At 36.6% G+C, this 18,127-nt stretch overlaps 1 protein-coding gene across 9 annotated transcripts in view; it reads left to right on the top strand.

The window, feature by feature from the left end:
* Positions 1-18,127, top strand: part of AIG1 (androgen induced 1) — a 240,788-nt gene that overhangs the window by 36,973 nt on the left and 185,688 nt on the right. For all 9 annotated transcript variants that reach the window (XR_011994168.1, XM_025997931.2, XM_072719496.1 and 6 more), the window contains exon 2: positions 16,401-16,556. Coding sequence is in view for 8 of the 9 variants with exons in the window: in XM_025997931.2 (XP_025853716.1) it covers positions 16,401-16,556 (156 nt within the window). In the remaining variant the exon portion in view is untranslated. The remainder of the gene's footprint in view (positions 1-16,400; positions 16,557-18,127) is intronic.

Genomic DNA, 18,127 nt, shown 5'->3' with positions numbered 1-18,127 from the left:
GCCCATATGTGCTTAATTTAAATATCAAACACATCATAAATCTTGTAATATAGATCTTTAAATTAGAGATTATTAAAGGTGAAGCAATTTGAAAGTATATAATAATTTTCATAGGATGTCAACTTCTCAAGAGATATCCATCCATGGGGCAATATTTGGGTGAGTTGAGTAAAATCCACTTCCAAGTGGTGGGTAACAAACACTCGTCCAAAAGCGCACAGGCAGCTGGTTCTGATTGCAATAGGAAATGGAACTGAAGCCCTAGTGCTTCCTGTACTCCCAAGAGGCAGGGTGGGCTCACCAGAGTATGGAGCCATCACTTAAAGATGAAGAGAACAGTTCTTTGTTTGCAGTGTGGCTCATGAATACTTTGGGTTTAGTTATCTAAGTGCTGTATCCCTCCCTTTATCCATTGTTTGGGATTTGGGGCTTCTGACTGGCTAAAGAGCCTTAGATAGAGGCATCTATCCTGATCTCTAAGCCCTATTCAGTGCACTGATTGGTGTGCTGAGCACAATCACAGCATAACATAGGAAAACAATGCCACTAAAAAAGAGATTTTTCTGATTCTGCACTTGGGGAGATTTCGTTCAGGATATCTTGAAGTCAGAAAAGAAAAATTGGGTTTGTAATGTTGACTAGATATTCTGTCCTGGACTCAAAATTCAACAATAGATTTTTTTAAAAAGCAACTGAGGCAGATGTTCTATATACTGTATAGAAGCTTCCTAATGGACAGTCTGTAAATTTGACATAATTTGTTGAACACCTTTAGATAATATTTTCAATTCAACTCTTGTGTCCCATGTCCATTATGATAGAAAAGATGGGTAGAGGAGCTCTTATTTGTCTATCATATTAACTAGCATTTATTTACCAGTTTGAAACATTAACCTTTAGCTACTGCATTCTGATCAAGAGAGTTATTGACTGGGGCATCCCAGGTGGCTCAGCGGTTTAACGCCTGCCTTCAGCCCAGAGCATGATCCTGGAGTCCAGGGATCGAGTCCCACATCGGGTTCCCTGCATGGAGCCTGCTTCTCCCTCTGCCTGTATCTCTGTCCCTTTCTCTCTCAGTGTCTCTCATGAATAAATAAATAAAATCTTAAAAAAAAAAGATTTATTGACTAAATTGAACATCTCATGTTATATTAAGAATGACATATATAAAAAAAAAAAAAAGAATGACATATATAGAGTTTTCAGAGTGTCTGATCAATTTACAACTTTATATTTGCTACAGACTGAATGTTTGTGTCCTGTCCTTCCACCACCGCCCACCCCCCACCTGCCAATTCATGTGTTGAATCCTGACTCCCAGGGTGATGGTATCAGCAGGCAAGGCCTGTGGGAGATGATTAAGTCAAGAGGATGGAGCCCTCATGAATGAGATGAACACCTTCATGAAAGGTTCCAGCGAGAGGTGGGGTGTACCAGTGAAAAGATGACCACCCAGGAGTGGGGTTCTTGCCAGTACCTTGATCTTGGACTCCCCAGCGTCCAGAACTGTGAGAAATAAATTTTTGTAGTTTACAATCCACCTGGTGTATGGTATTTCCTATACCAGCCCAAACAGACTAAGAAAATGTTACCTAAAGCTTTTCTCCCAAAGATGTGCCTTATTCCTCCCCCTTCCTTTCTCCCTCTCCTTCCACACCTCTCTCTTCCTTCCTTCCTTCGTTACCCACAGGCAAAATTCCCATAAACAGTCATTGTTAGCTATTTGGAGAAGCTGTGAAAACCACTTGTTAGGACCAATTTCACTGTGGTTAGCAACCAAGACTTTATCACTGTCAAGTGGTAGAAACCTTCACTGTACAAGTGTTAACTCTCATGAACCATACGTAAGCATTTGATTTTCTGCTGGTAAAACCTCGTGGTAATCATTTCAAGTAATATTATGCTTAATGTTCTAAGTCCAATAAAAAATATTCTCAGAAAAATCTTAGAATTACTTAGAAATTTATAAACAGCTTTGTTTTTACTAAATGTACTATGCCTGGAACAAGATAGTTTTCCATAAAGTTGTTTTTCCTAGCCAGCCTTAAAATTTAGCACAAATTTATACTTTCCAGTGTCTAACAAAGAGCTATTATTTTTGTTATTCTAGTGAGGAGATTATCACTTGTTTTCAAAATCAGTGTACCTTATGAAGCAACATAAAATATGTATTTTCTGTGTTCTGAGTTCTTAAAGCACTATGTGTTATTTCTTCCTGAATTTATACTTTTTTAATTTTATTTGACTTCTTGATGTGTAGTATTGAATTAGCTTCTCTTAGAAGTTTCTGGATGAAGACTGTTTTTAGAAGAAATGTATATTTTTATTAATACCTGCTGCAACTTCTCCAGAGGACTTTGGATTTTCCTGCTTTATTTCATCCATAACAAAAGTGCTGAGACTAGCTTTATCCCTTTGTGGGGTATAAACCAATCTGATATATCAAATTGATATATACTCATCAATTTCATATATTGTTCTGTCCACGTAGTTTTGGCTACTGACATTTCCCTCTATTAGCATTTAAACACACACTTTGTTTATGAGAACAGAAATGTGATTAAGGTCAAAAGAAGATGCATTACTTTAATATAATTGAAAGGAAAAATGCCATAGTTTATATTTCTATTGTTGCAAGTCACTAAGTTACTATTCATTGTTTTATAAATGTATTTTATATCAATATACTTCATTGATGGATTTCTAAAATATCTCTGATATTTTTAGGATCAATATTTCTTTGTATATTGACTCCAGTTTCTTTTAACTTGTTTTTCTTGCCCCCAATTTACAATAACATAAATAGTACATGAAATTCACTCCTCACAATACGTTTCATACTCAGTTCTGCTGATTTTTATCTCATCCACTCTTGGATCTTGTTGTCACCTAGAACACCTGTAACTCTAACTCCTTCTCTGACCACAATATCCCAGCTCTAAGTTTGTTCACTCCCATCAGACATGTGACTTCACCCACTCAGCACAAGACTCCCTTTTTCTCCCTTGACTTCTTGTTTTTCTCTAACCAGTAAAAACCCTATGATTGACCTTTCATATTCATCTCCTGATACCCTTACTGCCCTAGTGCCTTGCTGGGCTTGCCTTCTGAACCCTCAAACCCATTAGGTCCCATTTGGATGCACACTCTAACAAGGGTGCCAAGCACAACTGCTAACAGATAACTCGGCAATGCAGGCCAGTGGAAATATATAGCTCTGCCAAGCCCCTTCCTTACAGGGCCCTCAGCACTTTCATGCCAAGCTCCCACCAGTCCGGGGTCAGGCTCCTTGCCACCTCATTAGACTGTCTTTGCCACTATTATTAATTCTGTATTTGGCAAATAGGTATTAATAGTACACCCCACATGTGCCAATCTTAAGGGTTGCAATATTGAATTAAAGCCAAACCCTCCCCTCATTGGCCTACAAGAAAGTTAGATATTTATAAAACAGCAATGCTATTGATGATGTCATTATACTTGAATCAGGTGGTAAAAAAATAAAAAACAAAAAAAATAAAAAACAAAAAAAACAAGATAAAAGGTGACCTGAGCTGTGTACTGGGAAGGGGAGATGGAGGTCTAACTCAGCTCTGGGTACCGTCATTTATCACTGTCTTCTGTCTTCTCCTTGTAGTTTTACCGGGGCTAATACTGTGGATTTTTATTCAGTTATTTTAGGTCTTTATTTAAATTATATAGCTTTTCTGTCTTCTCCAGCTTACTTTTGTTGTTGAACATTGTGCCTGAATGATTCACTTACATTGATACAGGTAACTCCAAGTAAATTAGTTTCCACTTCTGTGCATTATTCTTTTAATACTTCTATTTATTTATCAATGGTTGCATTGGTGCACATTTGGGTTGTTTTCTATTTTTTTTCTTTTTTTTGTCATTACAATTCTGAAGTGAACAGAAAGCTCATGATAATGATTGGTTAAATTTCAGCATCTTTGTAAAATTTCATTTTGGCTATTCACTTCAACCAAAATCACAAGTATCACACAAGTATCACAAATTAGTAGCAAAATAGGCTACTTTGAATGCTCTACCATATTTAAAATGTTAAGGTATTATCTCCACTGGTTTTCCTGATTTTCTCTCTATAGAAGATGACATAAAATAATTAAATGGCCCAAAGTCAGGAGGTAGGACTCATGTTGCCATGCTGAATAATTCAAAGCAAATGTCTGTCCCTTATTCTTCCACGTTTCATTAGAACAAATGAAACAGTGCCCTCAGTGCTATTAAATATCAATGAAGTCATGGTGAATTAAATAAGTATGTATTATTTCTCAGCTCCAGATTCACCCTGTAATATCTACTCTTCCATAATGGACTGGGCTTTTTAAGCATTTCTACTTCACAGTGATGGTAAATGCGGGGTGCTGAAAGGACATTGCAGGAGGATGGAGTTTTGCTTACTGGTTCTGTCTGCCCCAGTGATCAGCCACATGGATAAGAGGATGTCTAATATTGCTTCTCCCCAGCCACAGGCAGGGTCATGCAGACTCTTGGTGACCTTCCTGTGGGCTTCCCAAGGAGGGCACCCCATGCCCTTGGTCTCCTGCCTGCCGTGGTTGTGCAGCTCCTTGTGTGCTCCTGCACATGAGCTAAGGCTTATCTGCACCTGGAAAGGCTACTTCCTCCTTGCCCACTGACTATGGACCAGATCTTGCTCAGGCAACCCAGAGAACTTTACCACCATCTAAGAGGCTGCAAGCATACCTTCTAATGTGAGGTTTCTAAAGCCCATCCTTGGGGAGGAGGACCTTTTCTAAGTACTTCTTTCCTTAGATGGTCTCTGTGAGCCACAGAGAAGCGTTTAGAGTTCTCGTTACATCTTACAGTTACTCTCCTATGATAGCTCAGATGTTCTTTATATTAAACTTCTGCCTTTTTAAAAAAAATAATGACTTCAATTCTGAAACCTAACATAAACTTAACAGTTCCAGTGTTCTCAATGTCACCAAGTCCTTAAAGAACTAGAAAATCATATTGCACTTTAGTTATGATTCAAACTTACAATCATTAGATTACTTTTAAACTTATAAGAAAAGCTTGTTTCTTAAGAGAAACTTAAAAGTGATAACTTCATTTAAAAAATAATATCTATATTTATTGTTACCTAAGTGAGAATTGTATGTATTTCTTTGTTTACTGTAATAAATAATGGTACCACTTTTTTTTTTTTTAACAGTAGACTGAAGGATGAAAGCTATAATCTCCCATCTCATTCCAAGTTTTGTACTCTAGGTTCCAGGAGACATCATAAAACCATTCATAGGTAAATGAATCCTCAGTTTCACTAGGTAATACAACTGTTTTTCAAAGTGATTAAACCAAGCTATACTCCCACTAATTTGTTCCATATCATCTCCCATACTTGGTACTATCAGACTTTTCTGTGTCATTAATGAAATTATAAAATGTCTTAGGGACCTTCAATTTTGTCTGACATTTTCATTTTTTTTTAAGATTTTATTTATTTATTCATGAGAGACACACACACACAGAGAGAGAGGGAGAGAGAGAGAGAGAGAGAGAGAGGCAGAGACACAGGCAGAGGGAGAAGCAGGCTCCATGCAGGGAGCCTGATGCGGGACTTGATCCTGGGACTCCACGATCACACCCTGAGCTGAAGGCAGACCCTCAACTGCTGAGCCACCCAGGCATCTCTGACATTTTCATTGTTACTTAAGTTGGATGGTGGGAGGACTCTTGGAGCACTAGTTTCATACTTTCTTAAACTGTAAGGGCTCTGGGATTTAATTAATATTGCCAATCTTGAGGTAAATATTGTGGAGTCTTACATGAACTACTGGACAATAGAAATGAATGATTTATCTTCTACTCTTTAGGCTCTGTAAGTAAACTTGAAAAGGATATATTAAACTAGTGAATATGGTAAAACAATGTCCAATATGAGCAAATACTGGCTGATAGGGAGTGAGATCTCTCAAAGCCATCCAGAAACTTTTGTCTGGAAGATCTGTTTCTGAAGGCAGAAATCAGTATCTAGAAACAGTAAAGTGTCTTCATAACTATGTTAACCATTCAGTTAGTTCCCTGCCAAGTAGTTAATTACAATTGTAGAGACGTAGCCTTTTTTGTAGACTCAATGTTAGAGCAAAATCAATAGATTATTAAATATTGAAAATAGAAACTTCTAAGAACAGGGGCTGTGTCTTCCTAATAGGTTTTATTAACACAATTTCACATGTATATATGTATATGTTTTTAATATATATGTCATTATATATAGATTTTGCACAGGTTATGTATGATTATCTGATTTTATATCATCTAATCAATATCTGATTTTCTCTTAATTCAGATCAAGGTCCTTTTTAAATGTAGTCTTCAGATTTATCTAGCTCTTTAATGATTAGGTTGGCACTTAAATCATCTTCTGCTGAAATGAGTAAGAAGATAGTGGGATAACATTTTACAATATTAGAAAATGTAATGCACTCCAGGACAGGGTTAAGACACATTTTTTTAGTAATTGGTTATCACTATTATCATGCTTAAATCTAGATATAATGTGTTTAACAGATGTGGAGTCCACCAAATTAGAGGTTAGACACTTCTAAGCACATTCGAAATTGTAGCTCAACGCACAATCATTTCATAGTCTGTGTTTCTACATTACTAGTTCACTAAGTGCTATGGTCTCCCTGTAGTTGACGGACTTCCAGGGCTGTCGGGGAATTGCTACAGATACTCAGATGTCTTAGGCAAGGAAGGCACTGGAAACAAATGCAAAGGAGATCCTTGCAGAATTCACTCATTTGACTTCATACATAGCGATCAATAAATATTAGTTAAATAAATCAATGGTGTGTTTAATTCAGTGTTCAAAAGGGATTCATGCTAATACTAATAGTTTAAAAAATCTTTAAGCCAACACAAGTTTTCAGTAGCTCATGGTATCAGTGAAGCGCAGTGAGAACACCTGAGGGGAAATTTCTGCCTTTATTTGCAGATTTGAGTGGAGTCCCTGGAAAGGTCCCTGCTATACTTTTAATAGAACATTAAAGTATTGTTGCTGGAACATGGTATGATTGCACCCATTCCTTTGTGGAGCATATCCAAATGCCTTCTTTAGATGACTGTTCTCCTTGCTCCTTATATATTGAAAGCAATTACGTGATATTGTAATGAATTTTGTTGACAGGCTTTTCTTTCCAAAAGCTGCTTATCGAAGCGCGTTATTTCTAACTGAAAAACTTATTTTTCTTTCTGTCTGTCTGAATGGACTGCTTGCCAGTGGTGACTTATGGCTTACTTCATCGATTTTCAGTAATGAGATAGAGCAGCATGAGGTAAATGTCTGTGTACATGGGCAAGGATTCTAAATCACATTCTGAAAACCACTGGCTTGATGATACAGTGAGTCCATCTCCTCAAAAATGTTTGCGGTGAAGATTTCTTGAAAAACCGTGGGCTTACAGCACATCACTTAAATGGCAGATTTAGCAAAACAGTTACAGTCTCTAGTGAGAGAACCATGTTGGATTGTTCAGTGCCTTAGAGGAAAATTCACCAGCCAGTGCATCTGTTGGGGAGGGTCTCAGTGGATAAGAGAGGCAGAGAGAGCCTGTGGTAGTTTTAAATGCATTGATTTCTCTACAAAGGAGCATCCAAAAATGTAACCATCTATGATCTCCCTGTAGTTGATGGACTTCCAGGGCTGTCGGAGAATTGCTATAGATACTCAGATGTCTTAGGCAAGGAAGGCACTGGAAACAAATGCAAAGGAGATCCTTGCAGAATTCACTCATTTGACTTCATACTGAGTCACTGTCTCATGGCGCTGAAATACTTCTGGCATTTGCTCTTGATCTTAATAACAAGGGGAAGGAATTATGTGCTTTTAAAAACTATGATACTTGTGGAATACAGGGGGAATCCCTTGAAGATTGTGTATTATAGTACTGCTATTTTATGGCCCTTATATCCTTTCCACATGTTCACTCCTTCAGTCAAATTCACTCTTCATTGAACACAGATATTGCCATGAATTGCTTTATTCTTTATCTAAATCTCCTTTTAATTAATGCTCTTATCCTCATACAAGGGCCTCCTCCAGGACCTTGTTTATGACACCTATAAATCTTACTGCCTTCTTTCCATCTGTTCTTTCCAGTTTTTTTTCAGCCCGTGATCCACATCACTCCAGTATCCATTGCTACCCCTTAGAGTTCCGTCTTCTTGTTTCTTCTGTCTACCATGTCTCAGTTAACTTTAAAATTAGCAAAATGTTCAAATATTATGGAATTCTTCTGATAATCTTACAAAATCCAGTATAATAAATAAATGGTACACGATACATATAAGTCATTGGAAGTCTTACTCCCAGTGGTCAAGATAGCCATACTGTGGTCTTTAAAAATTCATATAAACAATGATTTGTATTTCTTACTTAAAATGCTGTGTTTCCTACTTCGGTGCATTCTTTGTTCTTGCTTGAGATTAGTCTGTTAGATGGAAATGTAAATTAGCAACTAATTATAGTAATGACATACCCCAATATACAGACTAAAGCTTTGGTATAATTACATATGATTGGGGACATTGAAGATGATCTAATGAAATAAAATAAAACCTATTCTGGATAAACCATATCATATATTTTTAGGAATAAATGGTAGAAGTCTAACAAATTTGCCCTATGCTAGAAACAGAATTTAATAGTTTAGTGCATTCTAGAGAAAAAAGGAAAATAATATTAATTTAATGAAAACCACTCATGGGTAAGAAAATATGAGTATGAATGAAATTTGGGTACATTTCCATACTTGTGGAATTGAATCCTAAACCTAAAATGACTCAGTAAATATTATTTCCTGACAGAGTTGAGGGGGTGGAGAGAAAATGCAGAAGGAATTACTCAACAGTAGAGAACATTCTAGAGGAACAAATATTAGAGTGAGTTCAAAATATTCTGGGATTTTTTTTTCATTTTGATAAATTCCCATTTATATTTCTTGGAGAGATATGGTACATTTGACCACTTCATTTCTACATATGATACAAAATAATAAGAGCAGCCAGCCTGCTAAGAACTCAAAGCCAGATGGTGTATGTATGTGTCATGCTGAGTTGATGGTTTGGAAATGCCAGCTCTGCAGAATGGCTGGAACCAAATAATGCTTCAAGGTAATCCTACTTAAGATTCACTTGTGCATCTCCATATGACTTTCACATTCTTAAGTTAATTTAATGAATTTTAAGTTGCAGTGGACAACATGCTACATATTAGGCAATAGAGTAAAATGTTTCTAACATGATTTGTTGGATGGTAGCTCAAATCAAATTCTAATAAAGTAGCAGAATCTAAAGTGTTAGCTAAACAGTATTGGCTGACTGCTTAAATGAACAATATAACCGAAAGTCAGTCTGTACTTCTCTGTAGAGAATGGTGGACTGTTCTAAAATTTTTAGAGATTGTCTTTTGAAAATCAGCCAATGTGAATTAAAACAAAACAAAACAAAACAAAACAACTAACAAAACCCAACAATTTTCGCTCTGTCTCCTGATGTTTGGAAATGAGGAGAAATTCATTTTGTGGTACCTCCTTTCCCTGACCTCCACACACTGATTGGAGGAGTCTTCTATAGCAGTTCAGGTGAGATGGGAGCCGTACTGTGGTCACAAGCTGGGGAGAGCCAGTGGAGAGGTCTACAGACAGTGACAGGGTAGGTACCAAGTAATAGTGAAGGGACTGCTATGTTAGATGACACCACTGGATAAGAAGATGGAGCAACTGTAGAAGGGTATAAGACTTCATAATACTGGAGCACCTGGTGGTTGAGCATCTGCCTTTGGCTCAGGTTGTGATCCAGGGTTCTGGGATCAAGTGCTGTATCTCTCTTTGCCTATATCTTTGCCTTTCTGTCTGTGTCTCTCATGAATAAATAAAGTCTAAAAAAAAGACATCATAATGCCATTAATCTTACGAGTTTGGCAAACTGTTATTTAGAACTGTTACATTTGTATTTGCCGAATTACTTTTCTTTTTCTCTTCTAGAATATGAGATTCTGTTTCTCTTTTTTATTTTTTTTGCATTTTTAAGGTTTCTCCTTTCCTTTCCTTTTAAATCTTCATAAGAGCACCTGTTTCCCAAGAATCAATGAATTATTTATTATTAAATTTTTATCATTTATTGAATAATTTAGTCCCATATTAAATTAGTTTTTACTTTTTAAGATCATCATGTTTTCTTAATGAATTACCCTTTTGACATTATGAAATGTTTCTTTTTATTTTTGATAACATCCTTTATCTTGAAACCTACTTTTTGATATTAGTATGGCTATTCCAGCTTTCTTACAATTGGTATTTACATCCATTTACTTTTAACAAATCCATATCTATTTACTTAAAGTGCTTTTTGTTTGTGTTTTAAATGCAGTCTGTCAATCTATGATATTAACTGGGAGAGTTTAAACCATCTGTATTTAATGTAATTAGAGGCATTATTGGGTTAAGGTCTGAGATCTTACTGTTTTTTTTTCTGTCTTGTCTAGTCTTTGTTCTTTTTCCCAATTTCTGACTTCTTTTGCATTACCCTAATGTACTGTTAGTATTCCATTTTATTTCCAGTATTGGCTTTTTAGCTGAAATAGACAAAATTTCTAAATTGGCCCCCAATGATGCCCTACTTTAACCCTAAGAACCTGTCAATTAATGAAATATAATTTCTCTGATTGTATTATGATACATAGCACAGTTCACATTAGGACATTACCCTTGTGGGCTTGATCTTATCACATGAGTCCTTACAGGTAGAAAGCTTTTTCAGACTGATGGCAGAAGAAAAAGTCAGAGGGATCTGAAGCACCCGAGGAATCTGATATTCTGTTGCTGGATTTGAGGATTGAGGGGTGGGAACAGGTACACGGGGTAGAGAGCAGAGCCAAGTAGCTGAGAATGACTGGCCCACACATAATAAAGAAGTATGAACCTCAGTCTTATACCCAAAAGGGACTGAATTCTACTAACCGCCAGAATGAGCTTGGAAGCTCCTTTCCTTGAACCTCCAGGTAAGAACCCTGCTTGACCAATATCTTGATTTTGAAGGCATAGAAACCAGACTAACCCACTTGGACTTCTGATCTACAGAACTGTGAAAAATAAATTCATGGTGTTTTAAGCTGCTAAATTTGTGGTAATTTGTTATGTAGCACATACAACTAATGCTGAAGATCATTTTATTTTCTCAGTGGTTCCTCTAGGGTTTACGGTATACATCTTTAACTTATCACTATCTGCTGCCAAATAACATTATGCTACTTTATATAAAATTAAAAACTCAACAACCTGTGCCTTCCATTTCTTTCTTTGTGCTGTTGTCATAATTTTATTTCCAAATATGTTTAAATCCTTACAATATTTTCTCATATTTTTGCATCAACTATCTTTAAAAAACAAAAGATAGATCTTTTATATTTTATCCACATATTTACTAATTTTTAGCAATTATCACTGCTTGCTATAGACTGAAAGTTATTATCTGGTATCATATTTTCCTTTCCTTTGACATATCCTGTAGTGAAAAATCTATTGACAGTGAATTCTTTCAGCTTCTGTTAGTCTGAAAAAGTCTTCCACCTTTGAGAAATTTTCCCCCTTATTGGAAAGGTGTTATTCCATTGTTTTCTGGCTTGTGTTGCTTTACATGAAAAGTCTGTGAAATTTCTTCTTTATTTTTGTGTATGTGATATGTCTTTTTCCTCCAGAAGCTTTTTTTTTTTTTTTCCCCAGAAGCTTTTTTAAAGAAAAGAGGGAGAGAGAGAATGTGTGCATGCATGAGTGGGGGAAGGGAGAGAATCATCAAGCAGACTCCCTGCGGGAAGTGAAGCCTGACCCTAGGACTTTGACACCATGACCTGAGCTGAAATCAAGATTCAGACCCTGAACCAACTGAGCCACCCAGGAGCCCCTCCTCCAGTGGCTTTTAAGAGTTCTTCTTTTTTTTTTTTTTTTTAATTTTTATTTATTTATGATAGTCACAGAGAGAGAGAGAGAGGCAGAGACACAGGCGGAGGAAGAAGCAGGCTCCATGCACCGGGAGCCCGACGTGGGATTCGATCCGGGGTCTCCAGGATCGCGCGCTGGGCCAAAAGCAGGCGCCAAACCGCTGCGCCACCCAGGGATCCCAAGAGTTCTTCTTTATCACAGATTTTCAGCATTTGATCGTACTGTGCCTTGATGTGACTTTGAGTATACTCCATTTGTTTAGTTTCTTAGATCTGTAGGTTTATAGTTTACATGAAAATGTCATGAAGTTTTGGAATAACTTCAGCTGTTATTTCTTCTAATACTTTTTCTACATGCCCCCTTTCCTGCTTCGTTAGAGCTTCAATATACACAGATTAGACTGCTTGACATTTTCTCACAGTTCACTGAAATTCTGTTGATTTTTAAAATCTCTTTCTTTCTGATCCATTTTGGATAATTTGTATTTCTGTATGTTCAATTTTTAAAATATTTCTTCTGCAACATCTAATGCACTATTATTTCACGCAGTGACTTTTAAGTTTCAGGAAGCATCTTTAATTTTTCAATGTTCCATTTGGTTCTTTTAAATGTCTTTTTCCCCCCATTAATTATTTTCATTTAACTTCTTGAACTTATTTAATTTAGTGATTTATGTTCCTATCTCTTAATTCCAATACTTCTGTCATTTCAATGTCTGTTTTTATTTAATTGGTTTCCTTTTGGTTAAGGATTTTTTTTTTTACCTTTTTGGAAAGTCTAGTAATTTATTATATGTTGAATTTTATAATGTTGGATATCGTTGAATGTCTGGATTTTGGTATATTTCTTTAGAAATTGTAGAATTATGTTTTTGCAAGTATTTAGGTTACTTGTAGATTAATTTGATATATATGTATATTTTGATCCTTGCTCTTAAGAATTTTTGGGATGGATATAAAGTAGCTTTTATTTCAAGGCTACTTTAGCATCACTATTTAGGTAATAAACTTCTTAGGTCTCAGACTATTGAATGCTTGTAGTCAATAAGGTCTCTCTGGTCAGAATTTGAATAACTCTTCATTCTGAGTGAGCTCTGAAAATTGTTTAACCCACAGTTTGTGGTAGGTAGAATAATAATAAAATGGCTTTCAGTAATACTCACCATTGTATAATCTCCTTCCATGGGGTTTTGGAAGATCCTGTGAATACAGCCAATTCTGTAATTATATTAATTTATGTGGCAAATAGAGAATTATTTAAGGTGGGCCTGACTTCATCAGGTGAGCCATTTAATAAAAAAAGATTTCTTTGACTTATTGCAGAGGAAAAAGTGCAATATATGAAAAACCTGATTTATATATTTAGTTCAAATGTCTAGTTGTTTATGGTGGGAAGGCAACTCTGGTGGTAGATACTTGATCATGAAATTTTATAATTCACTTAATTTGGAGCTCACTAAATCCTGCTATTACTAGTCCATCTATAAAATAGAGAAAACTGAGTTAAGACGGAAAGCAAGTGAAAGAGACTAGCCAACTACATCCCCAAAGTATGAAAACCACTCTTTTTTACCTTTTACTTTTAAATTATTTGGAAATATTTCATAATAATGAAGTACATAGAAAATAATACAACAGGCTTCTATATACATAATCATTTTAAGAAATAAAGTATTATTAGTACAGTTGAGGCCCTTGTGTCTTCCTCTAGTCTTATTCTCCCTTTTTATTTTTAAATAGTTTCTTTATTCATGAGAAAGAGAGTTTGTGTGCACAAGCAGGGGGAGGGGTGGAGGGAAGAGAGAGAAGCAGGCTACCCGCTGAGCAGGGAGCCCAAAGTAGGGCTTGATCCCAGGATCTTGGGATCATGACCTGAGCCAAAGTCTGATGCTTAACCAACTAAGCCACCAAGGTACCCCAAGTCTTATACTCCTGGTAGAGGTACCTGAACTGAGTGCTATTAATTTTTTTGAGATTTATTTTAATACTATCAAACTGTAACTTCCCCCCCTTTTTTTGTTTAATGTTTTGTTGTAAGAATGAAAAATTGATATGTACTTGGAATTCCACTCTATGAATATAGCTCTGTTTATTTATCCAGTCAATAATTGAGACATATAGGCTGACTTTTTTGAAGGAATGAATGCAGAGATTAACTTTTGTATGCATGTGACAAGAACACATGTATGAGAGTTTCAGTAAGGAAATACCCTCTGTAATGAAGTCATTAGATAATAGAGTCTATGCATCTTTATATCACTAGATATTGCCAACTATTCTTCAAAGGGGTCATCCAAATTTGCATTCCCATATTATAAGTATGCAGAACATACTTATAACCAGTGGTATTATTAGAATTAAATTACAAATAATTATATGAGTGAAAAATGCTATCTCATTGTGGTCTACATTTGCATTTCCCTGGTAATTGATCAGGTATGACATCTTTTATTATGCTCACTGGCCAAATTGGCATGGAGATTATTATTCCCCAGCCTGGCCACTCCAATTTCTTTATGTTTAACATAAAGGTCAAACATCTAAAGTGATAAGATATGGTATGGAAAGTTTTCCTTACTGTGAAATTATTCCCTGAGTCATTGAAATTATTTCTGGTCATCACAACATGATTCTTGCCAACTCTTCAGTTGAGCCATGCTGAGTTATGGCAGATTCACCGTCTCCCATTCTGGTTTTTCTGGTTGTAGAAAGAATAACAATAAACTTTAAGTCATTGAAGCTAAAAGACAGGCTAAGTTATGAGAAGGAATATAACATTATACTCTAGCTAAGATTGGCTAATAATGGCGGTATTTGGTAGGCTTGGAAGAGCCCAGTGATTGTAAAATATTGCAGGATTTTTGTTTATTTGACTAAGCCCAGCAATAGAATCTCCTTTATTCAGAATTTTCAAAATGGCTTAGATAAGAATTTGAACAGAATGATGAACAATCTGAGTGTGTCATGTTATGCTAAAGGATGGAACCAGGGAATTTTGAGGGTCCTTCTTCCCTTTGTTCTGTGCCGCAGTGAGGAACTCATCCATTCAATCACAGATTCTTTCCACTGCCAACATGGAATTTTGCACAAAACTTTTTGTTTTCTAAAGAGGTAATGAGTAAAATTGTATCTTTTACAAATATACCATCAGTAAATTATTTCAGATAGAAGCCAGAAAAATTACCCTGAATCTATTCTTGGTGCTAAATGGATGTTGCTTTGAGCCCAGGGACTCTATTTTCTGCCCTTTCCATAATTTGAAATATCATGTGACAGTATGCTTCCTGCCTCTACTCACAGCTCTGGATCATCAATACTTTTCCACCCACTTTGGGAATTTCACATATTACGGAATTACAGTGTTTTAGTGTCCTCCCCACTGTGATAGTCCAAGTTACATGTAGCTGAAGTAAGTAATTTAATTTGTAATTGATTTGGGAATGTACAACATGAAGCATCTTGGGGAATATGGTGCAGGTATCTCTGTTTATATTACTTTGGGAAGATTTTATTTCATAGAAACAGAAAACCTGGGATCCCTGGGTGGCGCAGCGGTTTAGCGCCTGCCTTTGGCCCAGGGCGCGATCCTGGAGACCCGGGATCGAATCCCACGTCGGGCTCTCAGTGCATGGAGCCTGCTTCTCCCTCTGCCTGTGTCTCTGCCTCTCTCTCTTTCTCTCTGTGTGACTATCATAAATAAATAAAATTAAAAAAAAAAAAAAGAAAGAAACAGAAAACCTGAGAAGGAGGTCTTATCATTTAGGTTTGACAACAGAAAATCACTCTGTACAGCTCTAATTATTGCATTCAGTTCATTTCTCTATGGCTCAAGGACTTCCTTTGGTGAGAAACACTTCCAAACACTTCCTTTGGTGAGAAAATTTCTAAATCTAGGAGATTAAAGCATAGGAAGGTTTCTTCACATTCAGACAAAAGTGTCTTGTTTAATATTCAGGCTACCCTGATTCTTTTCTTTGTGCTTCTTAGATGTTCGCTAAACCCCACTGGTCAGTATAACTAGATCGCAGATAAGATGTTTTCAAAATAATGGACAAATCCTTATGATATTTGATACTACTTTCTGTTGGGCCTCTTTAGACATGTATGTGTGTGCTTATTTCACATTTGAACTGAAATGAGCCAAAAGGGAAGCAGTGTTTTTAGGATGAATTTTCTCATCCTAAATATCATGATAGCCTTTTGTAAATATCTCATCCTAAATATCATGATAGCCTTTTGTAAAGAAAGTCGTTTGTAAAGTCTTTTACATTTGTAGGCCAGCTCTTTAAGTATGCTTCCGATCTTCTCTTATCATGTATCGTGTTACAGAGTTGTTGCTGGTTGGCTGTCCTACAGCTCGGGCCTCTTTAGATCTTTGGTCTTCATAACACCAGCTCTTGTCTCCCTCCAGGTCATCCAGGCTGTCTTTTTCGGAATTTGTGTGCTGACTGATCTTTCCAGTCTCCTGACTAGAGGAAGTGGGAACCAAGAACAAGAAAGGCAGCTCAAGAAGCTCATCTCACTCCGGGACTGGATGTTAGCTGTACTGGCCTTTCCTGTTGGGGTTGTGAGTATGACGTAGAATGCATCTAACCACATAAGAAAACTTGGGTCTTCTTTCAGGCTTGTAAAAGAAAAAGAAGGGCTGATTATATAGCAGATTTCTGAATTAGCTTGCTAGGGTTACTATCACAAAGCACTGCAGACTTGGAGGCTTCAACAACCAACATTTTTTTTTTCCTCACAGTTCTGAAGACTAGAAATCTTAAGAGCAGGGCATCCACAAGGTTGATTTCTTCTGAGGCCTCTCCACTGGACTCATAAATGGCCTCCTCCTCCTGTGTCCTCACATGCCCTCCTCACACATGTGTCCATGACCTTATCTCCTCTTCCTATCAGGACATCAGTCATATCAGATCAGGGCCCCTCCATGACCTCATTTAACCTTCATTGCTTCTCTAAAGGCCCTACCTCCAATTACAGTCACATTCCTACATATTGGGGGGTTAGGACTTCAACATATGAATTTTAGGGAGACACAGTTTAACCCATAACCTTTCCTTTGGCAATCCAAACTTGAAATGTATGGTCCTTGGGTCTATGACCATTCTTGAATTTTTTGAGCTTGGGAGAGGAGGTCAGTATTAGCTTATACTGCTTTGCTCACCCAACTGTACCATTGCCTAATATCACTTAAGTGCTTGGGTCTGCTCTGGCTTCATTGATTTTCATTATTTTCAGTTAGAAAATAGTTAGAAAAAGTCCATTTTTTGACTTCCTTCATGAGCCCATTAATCATCATTGTCCATACATACACTGTGTTCCTTTAAAGGGCCAGGGAGCCATGAGATCCTATAGATTTTAACTTGTGCATAGCCAGGAAAAGAGAGAGAACTGTAAATCTCAAACTGTGAAGACAAGGAAGAGTGTGTTACCTAATTCAAATTCAGACCTTTCCTTTGTCAGCCGATGTACAGGAAAAACAAAGCCCAGGTGGTGTGGTCTAGCATATGTACGAAATGAAAGTTCCATGGTAGACAGAGTTGGAAAGTTGTTTTTTTAAATCCTTCCAGTGGCTCTTATTATTTGCCAAATCTATAGCTTACAGAAGACACTTGTTCTAAGACCAATTAGTGAACACCCAGACTATCACTGAATTGCTTTTTCTATGTGCTGAATTGTATTTTCTTAGATGAAGTAGTCCTTCACTCTTGAGAGCAAAGCAAGGAAATTCTTATAATCTGGTCACACTCCTCTGCTCACCCCCTTGTCTTTTTCCTTTGAAAACCTAAATGAGTGCTTAGATTGAAACCATCTAGCAAATCTCTCAAATTCAGTTGCTTAACCTAACAGAATTAGATGCTTTCTGTATTATGTAGTATTTCCTTCTTTGGACTTGACATATAAAATTCAGATACTTTCTATCAGAATAATCATCTAAGGGAGAATTTCCACTGGAATAAAGTATAAAGATTTATACTCTGTGTATGAAAGAATTATCTAGAAAATCCAAGTCTGTGTATTGTTTATTTTTACTGGTTTATCCCCTTGGAATTTCTATAGGCATGTCATTGCCTCTGGAAGTCTTCTTTGGCAAGAAGGGATACAGTAACACAATACAAAAGTAAATAGGAATAC

The sequence above is a fragment of the Vulpes vulpes genome, chromosome 1 (assembly GCF_048418805.1).
Source record: "Vulpes vulpes isolate BD-2025 chromosome 1, VulVul3, whole genome shotgun sequence".
Classification (NCBI taxonomy): Eukaryota; Metazoa; Chordata; class Mammalia; order Carnivora; family Canidae; genus Vulpes; species Vulpes vulpes.
The sequence above is the reverse complement of the archived record's forward strand: the minus strand, read 5'-3'. Positions and strand labels throughout refer to the sequence as shown.